Genomic DNA, 22,058 nt, shown 5'->3' with positions numbered 1-22,058 from the left:
TCTGTTTCCCCAGCTCCTCAGCCAGACTCTGGCCTGTGGGGAGACAGACAGGCTCCCGGGGAAGGGAGAGAGGTCCTGGCGTATTTTCTGAGTGAAATAAAAATAGCCTGGGGAATAACATACATGTGTGAAGATGACTGGTAGTACTGCCACATGCCCACAGGCAGTATAATGTCACTCCCTGGCTCTGGAGAGAGAGCTGGGCTGGAATCCCACCTCCTCCATTTACCAGCTGTGTGACCGAGAGTGAATGACTCACCCTCTCTGAGCAACAGCACCTGCCTCACCATGTGTTAGGACTTAAAGGGAATGACATGAGGAGACTCAGCCTGGCAGCTGACACGGAGCAGGCTCCAGATTAAGGAGCACCTTTATAGGCAGACCACGCACAGACGCTGGCCGGGGAGCTGGTAACACAGGTTATCTCCACGTGTGGGGCCGGCCAGGCCTTGTACCTCTTCTTCCAACAGTTTTTAATTGGTTCAATTTAAAAAAATGAATTGGATCTTTTTTTTTTTTTTTTTGAGACAGAGTCTCACCCTGTTGCCTGGGCTAGAGTGCTGTGACGTCAGCCTAGCTCACAGCAACCTCAAACTCCTGGGCTCAAATGATTCTTCTGCCTCAGCCTCCCGAGTAGCTGGGACTACAGGCATGCGCCACCATGCCCGGCTAATTTTGTTTTACATATTTTTAGTTGTCCAGCTAATTTCTTTCTATTTTTAGTAGAGACAGGGTCTCGCTCTTGCTCAGGCTGGTCTCAAACTCCTGAGCTCAAAGGATCCACCCGCCTCTGCCTTCCGGAGTGCTAAGATTACAGACGTGAGCCACCGCGCCCGGCCTTGGATCATTTTTAAAGTCAGAAAAAAACCAATAAATCTTTTTCTATTCATTCATTTATATATATACCTATATATATTTTTTCCTTACTAATAGAGGATTTCTCGGCAGAATAATTTGAGACAGGATCTCGCTCTGTTGCCCAGGCTAGAATGCAGTGGCATCATCATAGCTCACTCCAACCTCAATCTCCTGAGCTCAAGTGATCCTCCTGCCTTAGACTCCTGAGTAGCTGGGACTACAGGCACGTGCCACCACACCCAGCTAATTTTTCTATTATTTTGTAGAGATGGGGGTCTCACTAATGTTGTTCAGGCTGGCCTTGAACTCCTGGCATCAAGTGATCCTCCTGCCTCAGCCTCCCAAAGTGCTAGGGTTATAGGCATGAGCCACCACACTTGGCCTTTTTATTCTTTTAAAAAATTGCTGACAGCATTGTGGGGGAAGATAAGATAGAACCCACCATAAGGTAACCCCCTAGAAGGTGCTGCCCACAAACCTCACAGTGGCAGCCCAGAGGAGGCAGAGAGCCTGGGGGCCTGGGAGAGGCATGGAAGGGCCTTGGAGGAGGTGGTGGTTCTGCTGGCCCTACAAGATGGCGGAACTGAACATGGCAGATGTGGAGACAGTGATTCAGGAAGGAGGGGCTCTGGCATGAGCCAAGGCAGGGAGGAGGGTTGGGGAACCATCAGCTGCTATGAATGGCTGGAGAGCAGGGGGAGGCTAGTCGTGGGGGACAAACAGGGAGGACACTCTCCTCCGGTGGGTGGGGGTTTTAGTAGGGGCCCAATGAAGCAGGCTTGCAGTTTGGGAAGGTACAGAATTTCCTGGCACAGAGAAGGGGACAGAGGGGAGATCTTCCAGGCCAGTGGCAGGGCTTGCTTGTTTCCACGTGGGGGCAGGTGAGGCTGACCCCCAGGTCCTGCCTCAGGGGTCTGGGTGGACAATCATGACACCTGGGTGAGGGACACCCAGTAGGAGGGGGTGTGGGGGGTGAGGAGCCTGAGGGGCACCAGGTGGATTTTAGCTGGCTGGGGATGACATGCCAGGGGCTTTTCCTGACCACAGATCTGTGTCCCCAGGGCTCTCAGACACAGGTCCCTCTCTAACCAGGCCTGGTGGCTGCCAAGAAAAGGTTTTCCTCCGTTTGTTCTGACTAGTGGCACCGCCCTGTCTCCAAGGATGGCAGTGGCAGCGCTGGCTCCTCCCCGTGGTGGCAGATGCAGGGAACCCGTCTGGGACGGGACATGGGGTGGCCCCTGGCTGAGCTCAAGGGAGAAGATTCTGGCTTCAGTGACCAGGCCTCAGGGAGGGCTGCAAGTCTGCACATCATCCCCCAGGGGCACCCTCTCTCGGCCGCCTGGCCAACACCAGGGCCCGCTGGGGCGGGTCAGGCCCCAGATGTGCTGTGAAGCCCAGAACGGAGTGAGCAGCTGGGTCACACAGCACCAGGGCGGACAAGGAAGAAAAGGAGCATGAAACTCCCTGCTCACCCCTTGGGGTGGGAGGCAGGGCAAATACCCTCTCTGGGCTCCTGATGGACCAGACCAGAGCTTCCCAGATGCCCATGTTGTCACTGTGGGCAGGGCGGGGATTATGGGGGACCCAAAGAGGGTGAGCTCCTTGCCCCAGGTCACCAGGAGAGCATGAGGTGTCACAGGAAATCACTGTTCTGAGGCCAATAAGTATGAGACACACTGAGCCCAAGTCAGAGTGCAGCTGGAGGCTTTCCCAGACTAGTGTGGGGCACAGGGAGGCGCCACTTCCAAACCTGCTTGGCCATCGCACCTTCCCTCCCGCCCTCGGCAGGACACAGAGTGGGACCCTCTGCCCTGGGCACGGCCACCATTAGAGGGTTTCCCCTCTGCACGGGACATTACATGGCCACGTCCACAGCAAAGCCAGAATCCGGGTGAGAAGATGGGGGCATTGCATGTGGTCGCCTCTGGCAAATGAAGACACCTTGCTCCACGCACCCCACCCCCACAGGACGAGCTCCTGGGGGCAGCTTCCAGCACTTCCTGCACCACCCGGGGAGGGGACATTGCTGGACCTGGCTGCTTCCACGTGGAGGAGAAGCTGGTGGGCTCGGCTACCCAGCCTGGCGGCAGCCCTCCCAGAGCCCCACCCAGGGGGAGGACGGCGGGCACAGGGGCTGCCGTGTCTCAGGCCGTCTGGCCCCCTCACTCTCCGCTGCAGCTGTGCCTTCCCCTGGGAGGAAGCCCTGCAGTCCGAGCGGCCGGCCCCCTGTCCCCCTGTCGGGCACCGCAGCCAGGGCCCAGCCAGCAGGGTCAGGGGCGTCCAGGCATTTAGAGGGAGCCCTTTGCAGAGCACTTTGCAGAGGCAAATTTCTTTTTCAGCCAGCACAGCTGTAAAAGGCAGAGGCCATGGGCCTCATGCACGATTGAGGCCTTCATGTATAGTTTAGGTCTCTTCCCAAAAGGAAGTGGATCGCAGGCCTGGGGTGGAGGGAGGAAGACCAGTGTGAGAGGGTCCCAGGCACCAGAAGGGACAGAGGCGTGTGGAACCTGCACACTTTCACCTCATTTACCCTCACGCCGGCCCTTGAAGGGAGGCTACTGGCCTCATTTAATAAACCAGAAAACCAAGGCTCAGGAGAGTCAGGAGAGAGGAAAGCGAGGTGTGAGCCGGCATTCCTACCTCTATAGCACAGGGAGGAGGGAGGAGGGAGGAGGGAGGAAGAAGAAGGGGAGATTCCCATCCTGGTCAGCCCAACATGGCTCTGTGGAGCTGGCAGCCAGGGGGCCCTGGAACCTGCATTCTCAAAGGCTCCCCCTGGAGATTCTGATGACGAAACCGGGGAGGGCGATGCAGCCTGGGCGGCTGGAGGGCCTCACCCAGGCAGGGCGTGGCAGGGGTGGTCCTGCCCCAGGGCCCCGGCACACACCCCCTGAGGCTGGCGCAAGGGCAGCGAGGTGGTGGTGGTGGGACTATTCCCAGCAGCAACAGTGGAAACAGAGGGGCTGTGCCGTCACCCACAGCGGCCACAACCCCTCCACGGCTGTGATCGGGGCCCCTGTCGGCCCCCTCACCGGGCTGAGAGCTCGCTAGGGTAAGAGTAACAATGATGACAATGACAATGAGTGCCACGATCGGTAACACTTATGAGCAGCCACTCTGAGCCAGGCGCCACTCTGTGCGCTTCACATGCATTAATCCATCCACATGTCACAAGCTCATGAAGCAGTTTCTATTATTGGCCGCATTTTACGGATAAGGAAACCGAGGGCAGAAGGTTAAGGACTTGCTAGAAAGTGACGGAGCCAGAATTAACAAGAGCTGGCCCTATTTTCTGCTATGCGACATGCCCTTTTCAGTTTACCCCTGGATGTGCAGTGGCAGATGCTCACACACATTTCTCCACCATCATCATCGTCATCCCCACACGGTGGCTGCGGCAGGTGCAGCAGCAGGAACACAATCCCAGTGGCCCCTTGGACTTGGATGCTTATCCCTCCCCCCACCAAGAGCCCCAGATAGTCTATGACCAGTGCAGAACACCCTCCCTTAAGTGTCCCTAAAGCCACAGAGTCCCCATAACAACTGAAGAAAGTGCTTAGGATACGCCAGGTGCTGTGCTGAGCGTCTGCCCTCAGTCTTTTGGGACGCTCTCGATCGCCCTGCGAGGGGAACGCTGTTGCAGCCCCATTTCACAGATGAGGCTCAAGGAAGGAAACAGACCTATCCGCAGTCGCAGAGCCAGCAGATGAGAAAGCTGACCTCTGACCTGTCCACACCCAGAATTTGCATCCTTCACCACAAAGCCCTCCTGTCTTCCAAACCTTCCTCTGGCAGCCTCCAGGAACAGAGAGGAACTCGCTCACCAATCACATGATTTCAGGGCAGAGCCCAGGCGGAGCTAGGGCTCCTGGGATCTGGGCTGGTCCCTTGGACTTCATTTATTCACTCACTCAGTCATTCAGATAACACTGGCTGTGCCCTTGTTATGCACTATACCCCAGGTGGGGTGCTGGAGGCAGAGAGGTGCATAAACCCAGCCCCGTCCTCGCAGTCTGCTTGCCAGGAAAGCCACAGAAATGAATGCTCTTCCCTGCGCCTGCAGGGCAAGGTGGGAATCGAGGGCACCTGCCGGGCTAAGAGGCCAGGCTCTCCTGCACATCTGCAGCTTCTCTCCACCCAGGGTCATGTTGCCCCTCACCCAGCGGGTACACCCTGACTTTCCTTTAGGAAAGTTGAACCGTTCCCTGTAGTTTGGGTGGCCTGCCTCCAAGGACGGGCATCTGACCAGGCCTGGCCAATCAGAGAGGCACTGTTTCAAGCATAACTTTTTGCATCAACTGGGAAAATAGCAAGCATCATTAAAACATTTAATAGATGTTGGGAAGACATTCGGTACAATTTACCATCTGGTCTCGAACAAAACTCTATCAAAAGGAGAACGGGGTGGGGAGAGGGGGTGTCCTTTATTAACATGCTAAAGGATATAAATCTAAACCCAAGCACCAACGTGATCTTAATCGTAGTAAGCTACTGGCGCTCCAACTTACAAAATAACAAACAAAGGGTGATGGGTCCTGCCTGTGCCAGCCCCGACCTACCCTTACACCTACTGGCTCCACCAACCGGGTGGGGACCACAGCAGGGGACAGGATCAACCTCAGTCCCACTGGCTGCTTCTGGCCACCCAGGACTATCTCTGTGGCCGTCTGTGCCGAGCAAGTTCCACCCCACCCATCCTCCCCTGACCCACAGCCAGGACACCTGACTGCCTCTTGCCGGCCCCTTCCCTCACTGGGCCACCACCTCCAGTAGCAACGCCAGCCCTGACCTCTGCAGGGTTCACCCTCCCTTTGGAACCCTGTATGTAAGACCCCCCAGCACAGTGGCAGCTGAGGGAACTACCCCGGCCTATTTTCCTTGACTTGCAGCTGGGCCCCAGGCCGAAGTCCCTGCAGGCTTCACCCCACGCCCTCCCAAGTCTCCTGGGGCCACCCCTGTTTAGTTCTAGAAATGCTGGTGGCTCCCATCTCGGAAGGAAAAGTAATTGGACTCATAAGAAAAGAAAACATAACAAAATGATTACTTTTGAAGAGGATATGATGGCTTGCCTAGAAAATCCAAAGAAACCAACCGGAAAATTACTAGAATAAATGAGTTCATGCCAGTGGTGAGACAGGAGATAAAATTACACAAATCAATGGTATTCCTACATGCTAGTGACACGCAGTTAGAAAAAGATTCAATGGGAAAAAGTACTTCATCCTCAGTAGTAACAAAACACATTAAATATTTAACATTAATTTAGTCTAATTGTAAGACATTTATTTTTAATGTTAATATGGTGCTCCTTTTGGAAGGACTAAATATAGTATGTAGTAAAGATGGTAACACTCTAATTTAATAGATGTAACACAATGCCAATTAAAGACACTGAAACATGTTACATACTTTGAAATCCATAAATAGTGAAGGATATCAGAGGTTTTTTTAAAGGTAATAATGGTTGTCTTGACTCAATTAAAAAATATATTATTCCAAGTAATAATCAAAATGTTATAATGTTGCACTAAAAACAAAGCAAGAAAAACCTTTGAGCATCAAAAAGAATAATGACGGTGATGGATTATAACACACTGGAAAGATGAGAAGCCACGAGTCCACAGTGACACTCAGAAAGGGGGTGAAGGAAAGATCTTCTTTCGGGAACAATGCGCTGCATGAAGAATGACAGAAAAATCACCATTTTGCAACCACCCACGCAATTTACACAGGTAAGGAACAGCAATGGATGCTAAAGCCATTGCGTGGACCAAGTGTTTATGCTCTCAAGGTATGATCCCACAGATCACTTAGTAATTATAAGAGGGAACGTACCACTATGTTGAAGAGATCGGGGGACAGCACCTTAACCAAGTAATCAAACTCAGCATCACCAAAAACGGAACAAACGCACATGATGTGGCTCCTTATGTGATGCTCTGCAGACACACCATCACCTATCCTTGCCAAAAATGTTTACTCTGCATCTAAGCTCGAGGAAACAGTCAGACCCACCCAGATTAGAGGACAGTCTACAGGACAACTGGCCCAGACTTGTCAGAAACGTCACTGTATGGCAACTGGGGAAGTTTGAGTGTGGACTGAATATTAGATGACGTTGCTGAATTAACAAGTCCTTGGGTGTGACAAAGGCGCTGCACTTGGTCAGGAAACTGCCCTTGTTCTTACTATGCTCGGAAGTATTTATGGGAGAAATGTCAACATGTCTTCCACTTAGCTAAAATGGTTTGGCAAAACGAAATAACAAAATAGGAGCTCGATGGCAGAGAGACAGAGAGGTAGGGAGGTGAACAGGTAAGACACAGAGTGGAAAAAAAAAGCAAATGTGGCAAAATGTCAACGATTGGTTCACGTGCAGGGTGTCTGGGTCATATTCTTCTTTCAACTTTTCTGTTTGAATATTTACAAAATAAGGAGTGTGGATAAAACCTGATTAATGGAATTTAGCTCTACTTTAGAAATAGATTCAAATTATTAACAGAACCTCATTATAAATTCCAGATGAGTACAACTTAAATTATTTTTATAAGTGGGGATTGTAAACAAAATAGCTTGCTTATCCTTGCTTGAGATGGAAAATAAGTTTCTAATTACTAAATAAATGATGAATAGAATTAGAAATAAGACAGATATAATAGAAAGAAGAAATATTCAAACGTAAGAAAACTTTTGAGTCATAAAATATGATCAACAGAAAAAGGAAAGCAATAGAGCAAGAAAAAATGACCAACAGTACTGAAAAGATATGTAGAACTAATTTATTATTAGTTTTTTTTGAGACAGGGGTGCAGGGCTAGAGTACAATGACTTCAATCATAGCTCACTGCAAGCTCAAACTCCTGGGTTCACGTGGACCCTCCTGCCTCAGCCTCCAGAGTAGCTGGGACTACAGGCACAGCCACCATGCCTGGCTAATTTTTCTATTTTTTGTAGAGACAGAGTCTTGCCCTGTTGCTCAAGTTGGTCTTGAACTCCTGATCTCAAGTGATCCTCCCACCTTGGCCTCCCAAAGTGCTAGGATTACAGGTGTGAGCCACTGTGCCCGGCCTAGAGCTGATTTTTAAAATATAAAGATCTAGGGCAGATCGTTTGAGCTCAGGAGTTCGAGACCAGCCTGAGCTAGAGCCAGACGCCATCTCTACTAAAAATAGAAAGAAATTATATGGACAACTAAAAATATTTATAGAAAAAATTAGCCAGGCATGGTGGTGCATGCCTGTAGTCCCAGCTACTCGGGAGGCTGAGGCAGGAGGATTGCTTGAGCCCAGGAGTTTGAGGTTGCTGTGAGCTAGGCTGACACCATGGTACTCTAGCCTGGGCAACAGAGTAAGACTCTGTCTCAAAAATAAAATAAAATAAAATAAAATAAAATAAAATAAAATAAAATAAAGATCGAAATAAAAATTTCCCTTTATAAGTGCTAAAAAAAGATGGATATGACAGTTTATGCAGAAGGAAATACCAAGAGTAAATAACAACATGAAAAAAATGCAGTCTCATTAGCAGTTACAAATAAAAATGTAAACAAATTTGAAACACCATTACACACCTATTAAACTGGCAGAGACAAATTTAAAATAATACTTAGTGTTGACAGGGCCGTGGAGAAACACGCACCGCCGGGCCTGGGGCAGGGCGGGCTTTGAGGCAGGGGAGGGAGAGAGGAGGAGACAGGTGGGTTGAGAGAAACTTGAACATCCAGAGGGCCCAGAAGAGGTGGCCAGAAACCCAAAAGCCACCACCCCTGGCCAGACAAGTGGGCACGCAGGCCCTCCGTCCACCCCCTCAGTGTCTAGGAGGAGGCAGCAGGTGACTCCTGGCAGTGCCCAGTGGACGTGAGGGGTTCTGAGGTGCCCACACCAGCAGCCAGTCCCTGAGTGCCCGGGTTGGGAGCAGAGCCCAGGGGACAGGCAGTGGCACTGAGGGAGATGCCGCCCAGCGTGGGGTGCCCAGGACCCCCTCACGACCTCAGCAGTAAGCCGGGATCCAGATCCCCATCCCCCACCCTCTGGAGGGCCTGATCCGGGGAGCACCGAGCCCCTTGGGCTCCACCCCACTTGCGTCAGTGCCAGGGCTGGGCCTGCAGAGGCTGCTGGGGGGCCAGGGGGTGACCAGCTGGTACAGGTACCCCGCCAGGTGGCTGGGTTCAGTGAGCCATGGTGGCAGAACAGAACACTGTGCAGACATTAACAGTGACGGGTGCCTGGGACGTGGGCACAGCAAATACCGGTAGGTGGAAAGGGGCCCAGACAGCTCGCGCTCACTGATCATAACCACATGTGGTCACCGCATGGTCCAGCCGGGGTTTTATGGTATAGAAATTCAGCTCAGTGCTAGTTAGCTTTCTTTTCCTGTGCAGGTGTTTAAATTTGTAAATCAACAACAATATTTGGTAGCTTTTTGTTTTTAAAATAAAGAGCAGGTGCCAGGCTCGGGTAGCTCACGTCTGTGATCCTCATGTTCTAGGAGGCCGAGACAGGAGGATCGCTTGAGGTCAGGAGTTCAAGACCAGCCTGAGCAAGAGCGAGATCCTGTCTCTACTAAAGATAGAAAAATAAATTAGCCAGGCATCGTGCCTATAGTCCCAGCTACTCACGAGGCTGAGGCAGAAGGATCAGGCCAGGAATTGAGCCCAGGAATTGAAGGCTGCAGTGATTTATGATGACACCACTGCACTTGGGCTGGGGTGACAGAATGAGTCTCTGTCTCAAAAAAAAAAAAAAAGAGCAGCTGCCCTTGGAGGGCTTCCCGAGAGTGAGGGCAGGCCCTGGAGCCATGTGACCTGGGACGGTGTGTGAATGCCCTACAGCTGGCAGTCACCCTCGTGCTGGGCTTGGCCCCATCACCCCGTCACCTGGGCGGGAATCATGGGAGACTCTGTGACACCCTCTGGACCACCCAGATGCTGCCCTCTGACCTCCCCTTCTCCCCATCCTTGGGGTCCCCTCTGCTTGCCCCTGGACCAGGACAGGAGCCTCCCACCTTGGCCCCCTTTTCCCCACCCACATTACTGCGGAGGGCAGAGGGAGGGATTGTCTAAAACACCACAGAGCCATGTTGCCCCTCTGCTTAAACCTCAATATTTTATCCCGACACCTATGGGATAAAATGCAGCCGCCACCCCTAAGCTGCCTGGTCAGCCCCTTCCCCACCCTCTCTCCTCCCTCCCAGCAGGAGGGACCTCTGCATGGAGCCCGTCCTCTGGCACCCCCTCCCTCCACCCTCGCAGACCTTGTCCCAGACAGCCCAGCCTGGCCTCTGGAAAGGCTTTCCCATCACACCCCCGCCACACCTGCGCAAGCCGCCAGCCCCGCCCTTCCCACAGGTGTGACCGAGGTTTCTCTGAATCTGTCCTCGCCCCCCACAGCAGGGAACAAATCCTGTCATACTAAGGGTTTAGCACACATTGCCAATATCCCCACTTTACAGATGAGGAGACTGAGGCACAGAGAAGTTAAGAAACTTCTCAGAGTCATGCGGGAAGTTGCAGAGCTGATCTCAAACCAGGTGCACCTGCCGCCAGGGCCCCGCCTCCCAACCACTTCCCTAAGGCACGGAGAGACCAGGAGGGCCTGGCCCGAGCTGGGATGCCGCAGCAAGTGGGCAGAGAAGGGGCCGGAGAGCGAGAGCGGGCCAAGGCCGGCTGGGGCGAATCTGGAGCGCGGACCAAGGATGACGGGGCTGGGAGTGTGGTCAAGGCGCTGGCCCAGTGGCCAGTTCGAGACACAGAAGAACCAGCCCGCCCAGCCCCAGCCCCGCCCCACACAGCCCAGGATTACAGCAGGTGCCTGGCAGGAAACCGAGCAGCCAGAGAAACACCTGCCTCCTGGGGCCATTTAATCACCACTGGGACAGGAAGTGGTGCCAGCATAATTCAGGGCGTGGTTTGCCGGCAGCCTCCCTCTGCTCTGAAACCTCAGGTCCCGCTGGCACCTGATGCCCGCCGCAGCAGCCGTCCCTCCCGCCTGGTGCCGGGCTGGCCCACAGGAGGGCTCCCGGCAGTGCCCGCCTGCCCTGCAGGTCACGAACCTACTTCCACTACCCCCAACCCAGATCCCCCTGGGCTCAGAAAGCCAGAAGAAGCCTCGGATTTGGGGTGTCTCCACTGCCAGACTTCTGAAACTCAGTGCGCCATTCTCCCCACCCTCTGACTTCCTAAGAACCTGGGACCCCCAAGTGCAGGCATCTAAGAAAGCAGCTTTAGAACCAGACAGACCTGGGTTCAAATCCCAGCTGCTCCACTTACTATGGGACCCTGGACGAGTCACTTCACTTCTCAGATGCTCCGGGATGCTTCAGGGATGAAAGGGAACAAGAAATACAACAGCCAGCAAGCTGGTGACCGGCCTCCTTGGGCTCCCTTTTCCTCTCTGTCCACGGAAAATTCCCAGTGGCTGCAAGAGGAACTCTGACCCTTGCACAGGGGAGCCCCGAGCCTTGGGCAGAGGTGCACTTCGTGGCCCAGGGCAGCCTGACGCCTGCATGGGTCACAGAGTAGTAGGTGGGCTGACGAAGCAGAGCCATCGGTCCCCATGGCAGGTCACACTAACACACATATAAAATCTCCAGTCCTCAAAACAGTCCCACGATAGGGGTATGACCTCCACTTTCCAGATAGAAAACTCAGGTCCACCCCTCATAACGAGCACCTGTAAAAATAACCTGGGCTTTCGCTTCTTTCAGGAAGGACACAATGGCCTGTGCGGGAAGTGAGCAATGACACAAAAGCTAATTCCGCAGGGGGCAGGAGGTACTGCCAGGGGTGCTGCTGTCCCTCCAGAACTCACCCGAGCCAGGCAGAGCACCTCAGCCCCTGAGGTCCCTGAAAGATCACCACCTGGACTTGCTCCAGCCTGAGTCCTCACTCTCCCTGCCCTTCCTGTGCCGTCACCACATGGAGCCACTTGTCACTGCCTGAAAGTGCCAGTCCCCGTCCCCGAGTCTGTGCTTGGGCCTCGTGCATGAGAGACACTCAGGAAATGTTAGACGGGGGTGTGGACAGATGGGAGGTTGGGGATGTGGGTGGGCACAGCGGGCACCGACGGCGGTGACTGGGCAGGTGACGGGTGCACAGACGACGGCGGCCACGCTCAAAGGGCAGCTGGACGGGCGAGTGGAGGCACAGATGGGGGCACTGGGGAACAGGCAGGTGGCTGCTGGGTGAGTGGTGCAGGGCGGGACGAGCAGACGGAGCTCTAGGGGACAGGCCTCAGCTGTGACGTGAGCGAGAACTCAGCCACAGTCCTGCCGAGGCACAGAGGGCTTGCCCTGGGAGGCAGCGAGTCCCAGCTCTTGGCAGGGCCATTCTAGAGTGACAGGATCACTGAATGGAAGGTCCTATCTTACGACCTTGACACCTTTCTCAGTTTCTGTTTCGGTGCAAATCAGCCTTCTGTCTACCCTGTTCAGGTGCTGGCCTTAGACCGGGATCTTCCTGGGGACAGGGACCACTACCACGTGCATCAGCAAACACTGAGGAAGCTGGACTCTTCTCTGAGTTCTGTGCCTGTGAACTACGAGCCTTAGCTACGGCCTGGGCTGCGGGGCGGGCGCCTGCTCCCCTCCCGACTGCCTTACACAACCCTCATCTGGGCTGGGCGGCTCTGCTCGCCTGCCCCAGGGCACAGAGCTATAGACAGTGACCCCAGGGGTGGCAGGTTGCCGGGAATGGGTGGCCCTAAGGTATGGCTCCTGGGGGGCTTCCAAAGAGCAGAAGATGGTGGGGTGGGGAGACAGTCGGGCAGAAGGGTACTAGGAGCCCTAAGTCTCATTGGGGGGTGGCTCCAAACAGATCCCTCGACAGAGCCAGCATCCTGGCCAGCAGCCCGTGCAAGCAGCTAACGGTGGCTCTGGCCAGGTCTTACCTGTGTGGGCAGGAGGCCGGGCAGCCCTCAGACCTGGCACCTCAGAAAGAAGACGGCAAGACAGGGCTGCAGCCTCGAAGACAGGATGCCCAAGCCCACCCTGCTGAGGCCCTGGACCCCCAAACCCAGGGCTGGGTTTTAAAGGGGACCAAGTCCCACCTTGACCAGGATCCGAGCTTCTCCCTCACGTAAAGTTGTCTGTTGTGGGAGAAAGAGCCCAGGGTTTGCCAGGGCCAGGCCGAGGCACAGGCCTCAGACCTGTTGTCCCTGCGGGTGCCACCGCTGCACCCGGGTGTGGGGCTCACAGGCCAACGTGGGACTCCTGACTCCTCGAGCCACCCTCCCCTCCGCCTTCCCCGGCCAGCAGGGGCAGCCTGTCTCCACCTTCTCCCCTCTTGTGCACCCCACTTCCGAACGCTCTGCTTTCCGGATCCAGCTGCTGCTCCACTGCTCCTCCCGGCTCTGGCCACAGCGTCCTCCACGGTGGCCCCGCTGCTCCCGGCCCCTTCTGTCTCTCTGCCGAGCAGCAGCCACGTCGGTCCTGCATGGACCTAAGTCACATCCTGACTCTCCTCTGCTCAGAACCTTCCGGGGTCTTCTAGCTCACTCCGGTTAAGCCAAAGCCCCCAGGGGAGGCCCCACGGAGATGGCCCCTCCCTGCTCTCTGCCCACGGAGCCTTCAGCCCCCAGGCAGGCTCCTCCTCCCAGACCACCCTCCCCAGGGACCCCCATGCTGGGCTGGGCCTGCCTGGCCACCTACGACATCGCTCTAAAGTCTCGGCTTCTGGGCCCTGTGTCCTCCTAGCACGTGCCACTACCTATAGTACTTTTTATCACTTTTCCTGTCTCCTTTCTAGCCACCCCCAACAGAATGTGAGCTCCCAGTCCCCGCTGTTTCCAGGGCCTGGGACAGTGCTGGCACATAGTAGGTGCACACAATGTTATCAGAATAAAATTTTTTTAAACCTGGAAACACGTACTGGAGGTTAAATATAAGGGGTAGTTCCATAAAAACTACTCTGTAAACATTTCAGGGCGTGCACCCAATAATCTGGGGGCTGTGGGAGGACAGCAGCCGCCCAGGCACGACACGCACCGTTTCCAGGCCAGTGGATGTTTTCCCTCCATCCTGCCCGGACCCGCTCGGCTCAGCTCTGTCGATCCCAGCCAGCTGTCAGGTCCCCTTCTGTGCTGTCCCTGGAGGGACTGCTCAGGGCCGGGGTGGGCACAAGGGGCCGCTGCAGCAGGAGGCCCCAGTACACGCTCCAGGGCCCAGGCAGAACCCCTGCCACGAACCCCACCCAAACGGACCCTGTCCAAACGGGCCTGCGAACACCAGTGTTCTTGCCTGCACCAAGTTGCACGGGGTGCAGCGCCAGTCGAGGGGGTCCAGATATCCAGGCGTTTGGTGCCCACCAGGCACTCAGTGGCCATACCCGCCCCACACCTGCACTTCCCTCCAAGGTAGAGTGGACCTGGGCGGCGGAGCCCCTGCCCAAGGGAAAAGGAGTGGCTTCTCAGCCAGGTACGCCCCAGGTTCCTGGGCTCCCCCTTCCTGCCCAGCGTCCTGGGCGGCAGGAACCACCTGGCCCAGCCCCCAGCCACACGTCCTCCCCCGCCCGGTCCCTTCCTCTCCTTCGCCTCCTCTTTGGTTTTCTTCCCGGCTCTGGGGAAAGTCCCTGCGCTTCAGAGCCAGGGCCAGGTCTTGAAGCCCCTCTGCCTGCCCAGCCTAGGGACCCACCTGTGAAAGGGGGAAAGTCCCACTTCACAAGCTGAAGGTCCCTCAGGGAATCCTGGGGATGCTTCGCGGTTCTCCACCCCCTGACACTCCTCCCAAGGCACGTCCTGCTGTTTGGAAGATCTGCTTCTTCCCCCCAACTCAGGTCCGCATGGCCCCCATTCAGGTCTCACCAATGGGGGCAAAGACCAGGCCTACCCCCCCTAGCAAGCCCCCCACCAGCTGGCACTTCCTCCTTCTCTAGAACTCCCGTGTCCTGGGAACGATGCCGTAACTCAGCAAGGTTTTGCTAAATGCATTCAGGCTGCATCAAGAGTGTCTGACAAGACAGACAAGTCCCAGTGGGCTTCCCTTACTCGCCTGTCCCTCCTCCCAGCACAGCCAGACCGGGGCGCAGGCATGGAGACCAGAGTGTGTTGGGTGTCTCAGCTAGGGCTCGGTGCCTCATGCTCATCCCCTGACCCCAAGGGACCACAGCCTTGACCTCCAACCCCAGGAGCATGGGGGTGCCCCAGAAACACAGGAAAGAGAAGGTCCCTCTGGGCCCACTCCTGTCCTACTCCCCCAAAGGGTCACGGGCACCCACACCTTTCCCGCAAGGCTGGGAGCACGTGGAGGGACCTGTTCTCAAAAGAGCGCCCTTAAATCCTGCCATGCAGGAGCTCAATGGGGCTCAAAGGCCCTCTCAATTCTGTACCCACCACTGCCCGAGCCAGGATGGTCTTTCTCTCTTACTATGTGTCACAGTCTCCTGAGGAGTCCTCCTGCCTCCGATCTTGTTCCTCTGTCCCCTGTTCTCAAACACACACCTGATCTTGGCCACCTGAGTCTTCCACTGCCCACAGGGAATGGCTGACCCGGCCCTGCCTTCCCCTCCAGCCTCCCTCCCGCCACAGATGTGGGGGACATGGTTGTTCCCTCCCCAGCAGCCAATCCCCTCTCTCTCTGAGCAGAACCAGCGTTAGTTCTGGGTTCCCCCACCCTTGGAAGCCCGGGTACCTCAGAAGATGGTGACCCTGGCCCCAGGGCTGGCTCCTGACTGGCCTCGGCCCATCCTAGCACCCCAACCCCTGTGCCAGCGCAAGTGCCCAAGCTTCAGCCAAGTGGCGCCGGCAATTCCCGATGGCGGTCATTAGTCCAGAGGGGACCTGAGGACTCAGGTGAGGAGCCCATTCTGGAGCATTACTTCACCTCTCTCTGCGAACAAGGAGGCACGCTGCCCTAGTTGCTTCATATCTGGGGCAGCTGCAAAGAAGTGGGGAATTATAGACTAGTGTCAAGTTAGCTAAAGCCGAATTACTTCCCCCAAATAATTCACAACACCCTTCTGGAAGAGCAAGAGGAGCTAGAACACCAGAGACTGGCCCCAGATCTTGACCTCAATCCCTAGCAAATCCTCAGCCCAGACAGCCTCTTAAAGATGCTCGCAAGGGTTCAGCAAATAATAATAACACCAACAGCGCAGCAGCAGTTCTGATGTGGTGCCTATCTCTGCACAGAGATACTGGACTCAGCCCTGTGTAAGTATGGACTCATTCAAGCCTATGGAATGGGGAATTCTTATCCCCATTGAATGGATGAATAAACAAAGGCCTAGAGAGGTTAGGAATAAAAGCAATACATCAGAAGCCAACGTGGGCTCAGGGTACTGAGCCATCACTCTGCGTACTTGTCGGAGCCCTGCTCGCACTCCATCGCAGACTTCCAAGGTCAGGACAGCAGTGTCCCCACACCCCATCTTTGCATTTTTCAAAAGGAATGTTCTCATCATACTTCACTGTCTTCTCTTTTCTGCTATGATTCCTAAGTCAATAAGTCAGGGGAACATCAGGCCTGATCTAATACATGTATAACATTATTATTAACAAAAGCCCATACTTTGTTCAGACTTTCTTAGTTTTACCTACTGTCCGTTTCTTGTTGTAGGATCCATCCAGGACACCATATGACATTTAGTCATCAGGTCTCCTCGGGCTCTGGCTGCCTGTGACAGTTTCTCAGATAGCCCTTGTTTTGGATGACCTTGACAATGTTAAGGAGGACCGATCACGTATTGCGTAAAACGTCTCTCAGCTGGGATTTGTCTGATGTTTTTCTCACGGCTAGCCTGGGGTTATGGGTTTTGGGAGGAAGACCACGGAGGCAAAGTAGGAAGCTCATCACATCGCATCAAGGCTGCACACCAGCAACATGACCTGCACTGATGACGTTGACCTTGACCACCTTCTGAGATGGTGGTCAGGATTTCCACTGCAAAGTTGCTCTTTCCAAACTACTCTTTCGAAGGAAGTCACTATGCACATCTCATACTTAAGGGGTGGAGAGTTATGCTTCACCTCCTCGATGGGGGAATTATCTACATAAATTATTTAAATTTCTTCTATATGAGAGATTTTCCTATTATTTATTCATTTGTTAATTAGTCATTTGTCCAATCATTTATATATATACATATATATATATACACATATTTTATTATGGCCTTGTCGAGATTTGTTTCACACTTTGCAACCTAGTATATTCTGGTTTCTGCAAAGCATTTGGTCCTGCTGTCGTTGGTATTGTGGGGGCAGGTGGTGAACTGTGAATAATTCTCCACCCTAGAGCACCAAGGGGTTGGGAAATCATTGTTGCCACCTAGTTTCTAAATAAATCAAACAGAAAACTGTCAGAGTGCGTGGCATTTTGTAAGGGAACCCAGCCTGTTTTGTAATGCATTTATGAACGCGGTGGGTAGTGAGCGGGGGATGAAACGTGTCTTTCGTGGGGTCCCGGTAAACACAGCATGAGCAGAACCGCCCCTACAAGTGCCTCCGGGCCCTGTCCGTGGTCCTGCCCTGCCTTAGTAATCAGCCTTGTGGAGTCAGACACACGGAGCACTGCTGCCCCAGCCCGCAGGCAGCACAGCGTCTCAGAGGGACAGAGATAGGATCTTAAATTCTCCCTCTTAACTGATACAATGACATGAAACAAGCAAGATGAAATTTAACAGGGATCAAGGTCAAGTAACAGGGCTTAGATTCAAGAAATTATTGACAAACAACAGGCCTGATCTCTTCAACAAGTCAGGATCATTAAAAGAAAAAAAGAAAGGAATTGTGTTAGACCAAAGGGCCACAACCACCAAGCACACTGCACAGTCCCTCAGAGGAAATTGGTTTAAACAAAACAGCAAACACAGACATTTTGAGGTCAAACAGAGAAATCTGAAAAAGGTCTGCATATTCAATGAGGTGAAAATTTACCGAAGCAGAAAAGTGATGACCATTTACTGGAAAAAAATTAGGTTACCAAGCGGTATGCACAGTATGATCTCATTTTATGGAAAAAATCTACACATAAGCATAGACACAGCTCTGGGAGCATCTGCCACAATCGCCACAGAAAGGCTCACTGGAAGACGGGACACGGTACTTTTGTTTTTGCTTGTCCATATTCTGATTTTCCACTGTGCACATAAACTGCTTCTGTAATAACATAAGATTATGTTTTAAAAAGAAAGAAACCACTGACCCTCCCCCTCAGGGCAGAGGTTTCTAAAACAGATCTCTAGAGGTTGCAGGGGACAGAAACTTACTATGAATGGACAGTGTGGTGCAGCATCAAAAGGCAGCCCCACCCTGAGCCACATGCACATGTACGGGGTCCTGGGGCTGGAACAGTCCTAGGAGTCTCCGGGTCCAGCCCCTTCACATTATTGCTAGGAAAACTGAGTCACAGATTTAGTCCATGGCAGCTCCAGGGACAGAAGCCAGAGGTTTGGCCTCTGCTAGGTCATATGGAAATGGTTCAAGGCTTTAGGAGCAGGGGCGTATTTGGCCTGGAGAAGGGAAGACGGCAGAGAGTGGGTAGGAAGGAGTGAAGGGGCAGGAGTGTTGTTTTCAAATATGTCAAGTCTGCTACGTAGAAGAGAGACTCACGTGAGTCCCTGTGCAGAAATGTGATGACTAAGTGGCGAGCAGGTTCGCCTCTGGAGCGTGCAAGGGAGACGGCTCTCTTGAGAGGAGCTGTCCAGCCTGGGAGTAAGATGGTGCGGCTTGTGGGGCAGGTGGCCGAGGCAGTGGCCTCCTGCCAGGGGCTGCTGGGAAGCCCTTCCCAGCACTAAAGCTCTGTGGTTCTGGAACCCCAGGTTTCAGCCAGAGCTGGGTGGCTCTTTTACCCCACCTGCAGCCTGGGTCCTGAGAGGGCCAGACTACCCCCATATGAGGAGTCTGCTCAGCCTGCCCCAGATGGGAGCCACTGGCAAAGGGAGGGCTCGGTTAGCCCTGGTGGAAAGAGAAGGATCATGGTGGCAACAGGAAACGCCCCTGAGCAAAGCCCGGCAGAGGGGGAGGGTGGGCTCCAACAGGAACTGCAGTAGTGAGCTTCCCGGGACAGGGCACCTAAGTTCTCAAACCTGACACCCGCCTCACACTCTTCCACCTACTGCTCTCGGGACTCCCAGGTCCCGGCCATGCCCAGGTGCCCATGCAGAGATGATTATCTATTATCTACCGCTTGTCAGGTGACAGGGAGGCACGGGCCCAACCTGGCCATCATCCAGCTTCTCTCATGTTCTAAAATGCTAGGCCTGACCTGTCCCTGGAACAGAATGCCAGCCAGTGCCCATTTGAGGCCCATGGGCCCAGGCTCCCCATGCAGGGCCTGAGGCCGTAGGTGGGTGGCCTTGGAAACCCACTACTCAGGGCTTCGGTCCCCAGGAGAAAACCCTGACCATTTCCGAGTGGGCAGTGGCACGGGGGTAGGGGATGCTCTCCCAGCAACCCTCTGCCCGCGGGAGCCCTGTCCTCCTCCTCAGACACAGTCACCAGTCCTCCTGCCAGTAGCAGTAAGAGGACACTACTGGGCATTTATTAATGTTACTCTGCCCGCCCCGCTGGCAGCACCGATTGTTAACTGGTAACAACCCTGCTAGCAACCCACATAACTCCTGCTTTCCCCAAATAGATGCGGCCCCACCACACTCTGCTCAGCTACCACGCGCCAAGCTTGGCTCCGGCGCCGCCGCCAGCCGCCTGCCAGGCCTGCCCATCAGAGCCCGAATGGGAGGCCACCAGGCCCTGGGCCGACTCCAGGATGGCCCCAAGCAGAGACCTCCTGCGTCCCCAGGCGGGGTGGGCGCAGTCAGGGCGCCAAGGCTGCAGAGGGCCCCTGCTCGTCCCTTCCACCCCTTGGCGAGGCCCAGATGTCCACAGACCCCTGCCTCTCGGTCTGCGCAGGGTGGGTGGGGTGGGGGCCCTGAGGCTAGATGCTGGCAGCTGCCCCCTGCTCCCGGCCCCGTCGTGGGTTCGCAGACCGCTCGGAGGGCCCCGCACTGCCGGCGAGGGAAGGTGGGCACAGAGGCCACCCTGGGCGCGACGCTCCCGGCGCGGGCGCTAAGGGTGGGGAGCGAGGGTCCGGCCGGGCAGGGGACACCCGGCGTCCGAGGTCCTCAGCTGCGGCGGAGGGAAGGGTGGCACGGGCGGGGTGTCTCCCGGGAGGAGAGCCCCCGCCTGGGCCGGGCGGCGCGCGGAGGCCGGTCCGGGGCGCGCGGTGGCCGGCGGGGGAGCTGGGGGAGGGGACACGGGGCGGGGTCGCGAGCGGCGGGGGGCCGCGGCCCGCTTACCTCCTCGCCCTGGCCGAAGCGCAGCCCGAGCGCCGCGACGCGCTCCACGCGCAGGAAGCCGTCGGGGTCGCGGCCGCACACCTCGAACACCTCGCGCAGGCGGCGCACGGAGCGCAGCAGAGCCGCGGGGGCGCCCGCCCAGCCCGCGCCGCCCGCCATCCGCGCCGGCCCCGCAGCTAGCCCGAGCCCCGCGCCGCCCGCCGCGGCCGCCGCCGCCCGCCCTGCGCCGCCGCCGCCGCCACCGCCATCGCCGCCGCCGCCGCCGCCGCCGCCGCCGCGCGCCCTCCGGGGCCGCCCGGGTCTGCGACGCGCAGCCTCCGCCCGGTGGCGGCGGCGGCCGATCCGAGTCAGCGGTGGCGCCGCAGAGCTCCCGCCGCGGCGGGGCGGGGCGGGGCGGGGGAGGGGCGGCGGCGGGGACGGCGCAGACAAAAGGAGCCGCCCGCGCGGGGCCGGCGGTGGGAGCGCGCCGCGGAAGCCGCGTCCCCCGCGGCCTCAGTTTCCCCCGGCGTCACCGATCCCGCCTCTTCCCCGGGAGGCCGGGGGGCGGGGGGCGCCCGCGGCGACACGGTGCGCAGCAAGTGGCCGGAAATTCAGAGCTGACCGAGGGCGCCGCCCTCCTTGGAGAATTCCGTTTTGAGGTCTGAGCCCCCGACCACCTGCGCCGCGCCCGCAGCCCCTCCTCGGCCGCCAGGCCCCTGCCCTGCGCTGGCCCGTCCTCCCCGCGCTCTGTGGGTGCCCGGCGCTTCCTCCGTCCGTTCTGGTCGATGACTACATTCATCTCTGGGAAAGCCAGACCCAGAGAGGCTGCACTGCTTACCCGGGGCCACACAGCTTGTGAGAGGGAGGCCAGGATTCATACCCAGATCTGGATGGCTCTAGACCCTCCTTACCCTTCTCTGTGCTGCTTCGGAAGGAGCAGTCTCCAGGCACCCCTGTGTGGCCTTAGGGGGCGTCACTGTGGGGCCCTCCCGGGGCCGGAGAAGGGCCCCAGCCTGACCGGGCACCCTGAGGCAGGGGAGGTAAAGAGACCAGGGTCAGGCAGGAGGAAGGAAAAGCAAGGCTCTGCTGCGGGCTGCAGGGCCCAGGGCCACCCAAGGCCTTGGGGAAGTTCCTTCCGTTCCCCTGGGCCCCCACCTTGTCACACCTCCCTGACAGCCCTGCCCGCCCAAGCTAAGTCCAGGGCAGACTCTCCACCCTGAGTGCTGGCTGCAGCCTCTGGGCCTGGACCTTGACCTTCTCCCAGTGGTGCTCAGCCTCTGCCCCAGCTTGTCGTGCTGACTCCCAGCCCAGCTTCAGGGCCCTGCTCCCTCCCCTCTCTGCACCGCCCTGCTGAGCACTGCAGGTTCCTTGTGGCAATGACTGCCCGAGACCCAAAAACCAGCCTTGGCCGAGCCCACTCCCACTTATGCTTTCCCGCTTGGCATAGAGGTTTCTTCCTCCAGGAAGCCTTCCCTGATGGCACTATATCTTGCCTCCTGGTCTGAGTTCTCGGCCCCTCTTCCAGATGCCACTTAGTTCTCTAAGTGTCTGGTGGGGTGCCCATCTCCCCCACCATGTTGGGAAACACGGCAAGATATGTCTTAATCACCTTCATGCGATCTCCAGCCAAGAGCCAGCCCAGAGGAAGCCCCTGCTGGGAGGAGATGGGCCCCACCACGTGCAGGAGCCAAGAGCAGGCAAGCGGCCCAGGCAGGGAGTCCAGAGTGTGCTGGTTCTGCACGTGGACTGAGTGGCCTCCCCATTCTGGTCCCCAGTTTCTACCTCTATGCTCTTCCTCTCAACCCCAAATATATCCTGTGCAGGGACCGCCACGCGGCTTCTCTGCCAGTGGGCCAGCCCCCTGCTCCGCAGCCCTGGCTCCAGGGGCAATCCTGGCCTTTAGCTGCCCTTTCTCTGTTGACACTTTGATTCCTCTGGAGGCCATGCAAGGCTGTACCTCTTGGCAAGAGAGAGTTGTGGGTCTGAAGATGGA

The 22,058-nt window shown here is 56.1% G+C and overlaps 1 protein-coding gene across 1 annotated transcript in view; it reads right to left on the bottom strand.

Moving 5' to 3' along the window:
- RAB11FIP4 (RAB11 family interacting protein 4) overlaps positions 1 to 20,301 on the bottom strand; it is a 106,083-nt gene extending 85,782 nt beyond the window's left edge. Inside the window, exon 1 of the mRNA XM_045525426.1 lies at positions 20,087 to 20,301. Coding sequence (XP_045381382.1) covers positions 20,087 to 20,245 — 159 coding nt within the window. The 5' untranslated portion in view covers positions 20,246 to 20,301. The remainder of the gene's footprint in view (positions 1 to 20,086) is intronic.
- Between the last annotated feature and the right edge of the window lie 1,757 nt (positions 20,302 to 22,058).

The sequence above is a fragment of the Lemur catta genome, chromosome 15 (genome assembly GCF_020740605.2).
Source record: "Lemur catta isolate mLemCat1 chromosome 15, mLemCat1.pri, whole genome shotgun sequence".
Classification (NCBI taxonomy): domain Eukaryota; kingdom Metazoa; phylum Chordata; class Mammalia; order Primates; family Lemuridae; genus Lemur; species Lemur catta.
Note: the sequence above shows the minus strand (reverse complement) of the source record. Positions and strands in the feature narration are given on the sequence as shown.